General features: G+C 38.6%; 1 protein-coding gene across 1 annotated transcript in view; it reads right to left on the reverse strand.

Moving 5' to 3' along the window:
• Positions 1–915: 915 nt before the first annotated feature.
• Positions 916–3,754, reverse strand: part of Klkb1 (kallikrein B1) — a 29,669-nt gene continuing 26,830 nt past the window's right edge. Inside the window, exons 13-14 of the mRNA XM_031342857.1 lie at positions 2,096–2,235; positions 916–1,537 (exon numbers count right to left, since the gene is read on the reverse strand). Of these exons, the coding sequence (XP_031198717.1) occupies positions 1,358–1,537; positions 2,096–2,235 (320 nt within the window). The 3' untranslated portion in view covers positions 916–1,357. The remainder of the gene's footprint in view (positions 1,538–2,095; positions 2,236–3,754) is intronic.

Genomic DNA, 3,754 nt, shown 5'->3' on the forward strand with positions numbered 1-3,754 from the left:
GTATTCTCCTCTATAGAGATCTCCAGACAGCTCATCCAGATAGCTCAGCTGTTGTAAACCAAAGCCCAGTCTTTTATTTACATACCAATTCAGTCATTTACTCTAGGTTCCCTTTTGATTAACCCATGAATTAGTCATTCCATGACTCTAGACCCTTGACTTTTTTTTTCCCCTTGACTCTTATGAAAAGACATCAGGTACATTAAAAACAAACAAACAAACAAACAAACAAACAAAAAAACAAAAACAAAAACATGGCAAATGAATTCAGAGATCTGCCTGTTTCTAAGCATAAACAATAAGATAGCTAGGTGGGATTCCCTACCACCCCCCAGGTCTAAACTAGCTCTGTCCCAGGCTGACCTTGAACTCAGGAATCTGCCTGCCTTTGCAAGCATAAGTAATAAACTTAGGTGGGTGGACTCTTCCCCTGTCATCACCATGCCCTAAATATCTTTTTATCTTCATATCTCTTTATTTTCTGGCTCAAAGTGCAGCTGTCTTTGCTCTTTTAGGTCAGTGAATCCCCTTATACAATTCATATTGTATTGTTATATTTTGCATAGTTGAGAAATTATATATATTCTTGAGCTCATGTTTTAAGAGTTCTTTCCCACAGTCTTAAGGGCTGTCCTGGCAGAGAGGATATTCCCCAATAACCTAGGCAGAGAGAATATTTCTTGAAGGAGGAACATGAAGTTTATACAAACAACTCTCACGCCCAGCTGGCTCTGCTCCAGGGATGGGAAACCCTGTCATGCAGTCCCTTCCTCATGACCATGCAAGACTCAGCAGCAATGGCCAGAAAGGTAGTTTAGATGTCCCGTCAGGTTCAGGTAGAGCATCTTTTTTATTGTAAATGAAATGTTACAAAGATCTCTGCCTCGCAAAGGATAGAACCAGGTTTCTCAGTTCTTTGCTCCACATGAAAGTATAGCATCAGGTTCTAATATACAAATGTCAGAAGTGGTCAGAAGATAAGGAGCTCTGAGGTCTGCTGAGGTCCGGAGTCAACCGTTCCATGAGAATGGTCCCAAGGACTGTGCTCTGAATCATGTTTTCAACTGCTTCACGTCTAGACATTTTACTACCTAATAAAAACCCTTTGACCATTTTATTTTCTAACAAGCTTGGTGATTGTTGGATAATTCCCATTGGAGCTCCTGTTACTCAAGACAGGAAACACACTTGAGCAAGGTGCTGTCTTCAGCAACTGCATCTACATTTGGATTTTTAATCCTATGATAAGGATGTGAGGTAGACACCATTATCAACATTTTGCAGACGAGACTTCTGGAACTCTAGTTTGACTTGAGGGCAGGTGGTAAAGCTGGGCTCTTCTCAGTACCCAACCTCCTCATGCTGGAGAAGTCTCGTCGCTGCTCTGTGTCTTCTCCAATATCCAGTCCATGTACTCAGCAACTTTGGTGTAGACTCCTGGTTGCTCCCTGCGGGCACAGCCTTCGCCCCAGCTGGTGATACCCACCAACTGCCACCTTCCACTGTGTTTACAGACTAAGGGGCCACCGGAATCTCCCTGAATCACAGAGGGTAGAGAAATACAATGGTAGAGAGCTCTAATGGTGATGATTCAAATAAGGAGCCCCTTGTTCATAAACAGATGTCTTTAACATTTTGCAGTCACATTTACACACCATACATGCAACTTCTCAATTTCCCTGCACCTCATTAGCCATGAAAAAATAAGTGGATGGTTACAAGGCCAATTTATTCCCTCTCCTGTTCTCAGATAAATCCAACAATTTTAGCATCTGTATCCCAAGTTCAAATCGACATTGCTTGTATATAAGCATGATCATGGCATGTAAAATTGTCCCTAAGTAGGGCATGTCCCTGTCCTCACTGTGACATACCTATCACAGTCAATACATATTCTAGCATAACTATTATAAGTAATATATGATATGCATTATATGGGTTTAATTTGTTAAAGGCTACTTATGGAGTCTTCAAATAGCTTAACTCTGGAACTTTAGAACCGAAAGTAACGAAATGTAACTTTGGAGATTTGCTTTTGAATGAACTATCTCCAGTGAACTATTGCGTACTTTTCCCCCATAGTCTCAGACATTACCTTACAAGCGTCTGTTCCACCTTCTTTGTAGCCAGCACAGATCATCTGCTTGGTTATAACATAATCTCTGTATTTTTTCTGGCATTCTTCATTTGGTACCAAAGGAATAGTTGCCTTTTGTAGAATATTTTGGGTTTCACCTATGAAGCAATCAAGAAGTACCTTTAAAGAGGGGAAATACAATAAATAGGGAAGTAAGAGGGAAGGGGGAAGAGAAAGGAAGCAAGAGGTGGAGGGAAAGGAGAGACGGTGAGATGAAGAAGGGGGAGACGGAGATGAGGAAGTAGTGATCTGTATCGCCTTCCTTCTAGTGAAGTATCTCAGCTGCCTACCGCTCAAGCTACTACAGACATGGATGTCTCAGGCATCCTCCTATATCAATGATGCCCCTCTCAGAAAAAAATGTTGTCTCATACATTTGAACCTTTAAAACAATGGATGTTCTTGCCTTTCAAATTCAAATTGTTTTTCAAATTCAAATTATAATCAAAATACACAATTTATGAAAATACATCCCAAACATCTGACAGCAGAGAAGTACTTTGTCCCACAACAAATGATACATTTACAAATAACTTAATTTCTACCCATGTCAATATTTCGCAGATGTATGTATGTATGTATGTACATGTGTATATGTGTGTCCACATATATGTAGCCAAGTCAACATAGTGGAAAATGAGAATTAATTGAATACAGTACTGACTGGTTCAGGAAATATTAAGAAGACACAGCCAATCATCCCTCTTTTAAAAAAAATCACTCAAACATGTCTAATAGTGTTTATCTGGCACTCAATCTAGAAAGAAAGCATTCTTATTTCTAGAGAAATAGCTTAAGTCTCAACACACAGGGGTCTTGAATTCAGAGCCACAGAAACAATTGATTCATGCACAAACTCAGTGGAAGAAGAAGCAAAAAACTCACTCTATATTCTCTACCTTCCAAGTAAAGCTGAACACCCCTTTTAGTTTTAATTCAAATAACAAATACAGAAATGTGATATTGTTAGCAGCACTGTTGTGTAAGGATCACAGATACGTTGAATTGTAGTTATGACAGAAAGAAAAAGGTTGTTTATGCCTATAACTACTTCAACATTATGGTAGATTTTAAAACAATTTGCTACTGAGTACCTTAATAAGTATATATGTTTATCACTATGTGAAATTCTATTAACAAGTGTTGGTATCTGTACTGTAATCTACTTTTCTTTCTTTATGAATCTATGTATTTTACATGAGGATTTAGCAGCATAATTTGAGGAAAAGTTAGATTTATTATATTATAAGGTGGCATTTAAATAAATATTAAGAACTGTCCTTAAAGAGAGATGCTGGCACCTTGGCTATTTGATACTGATACTGAGGGAGAATATACTAAACAGGAACACTCTGAGTACTGAGGACCAGATGGGCTTCAGTGGACTTGATAACACCATAGGGCCACAGTCCTTGATGCAGAGTTATGAAAATAATCTCTATTATGAGTAATTTGCTTAAAGGATTAGCTCATCCATTTTTAATGCAAAAAAACCACACATTATTTGGGAATCAGAGGATCAATATTTTGGAATGAAGAGAAAGGTCATAAGGCTTGTTGAGTGGATCTACAGAAAGGTCATGAGCAAGGCTTGTTGAGTGGATCTACAGAAAGGTC

This window comes from Mastomys coucha, unplaced genomic scaffold (genome assembly GCF_008632895.1).
Source record: "Mastomys coucha isolate ucsf_1 unplaced genomic scaffold, UCSF_Mcou_1 pScaffold22, whole genome shotgun sequence".
NCBI classification, from domain to species: domain Eukaryota; kingdom Metazoa; phylum Chordata; class Mammalia; order Rodentia; family Muridae; genus Mastomys; species Mastomys coucha.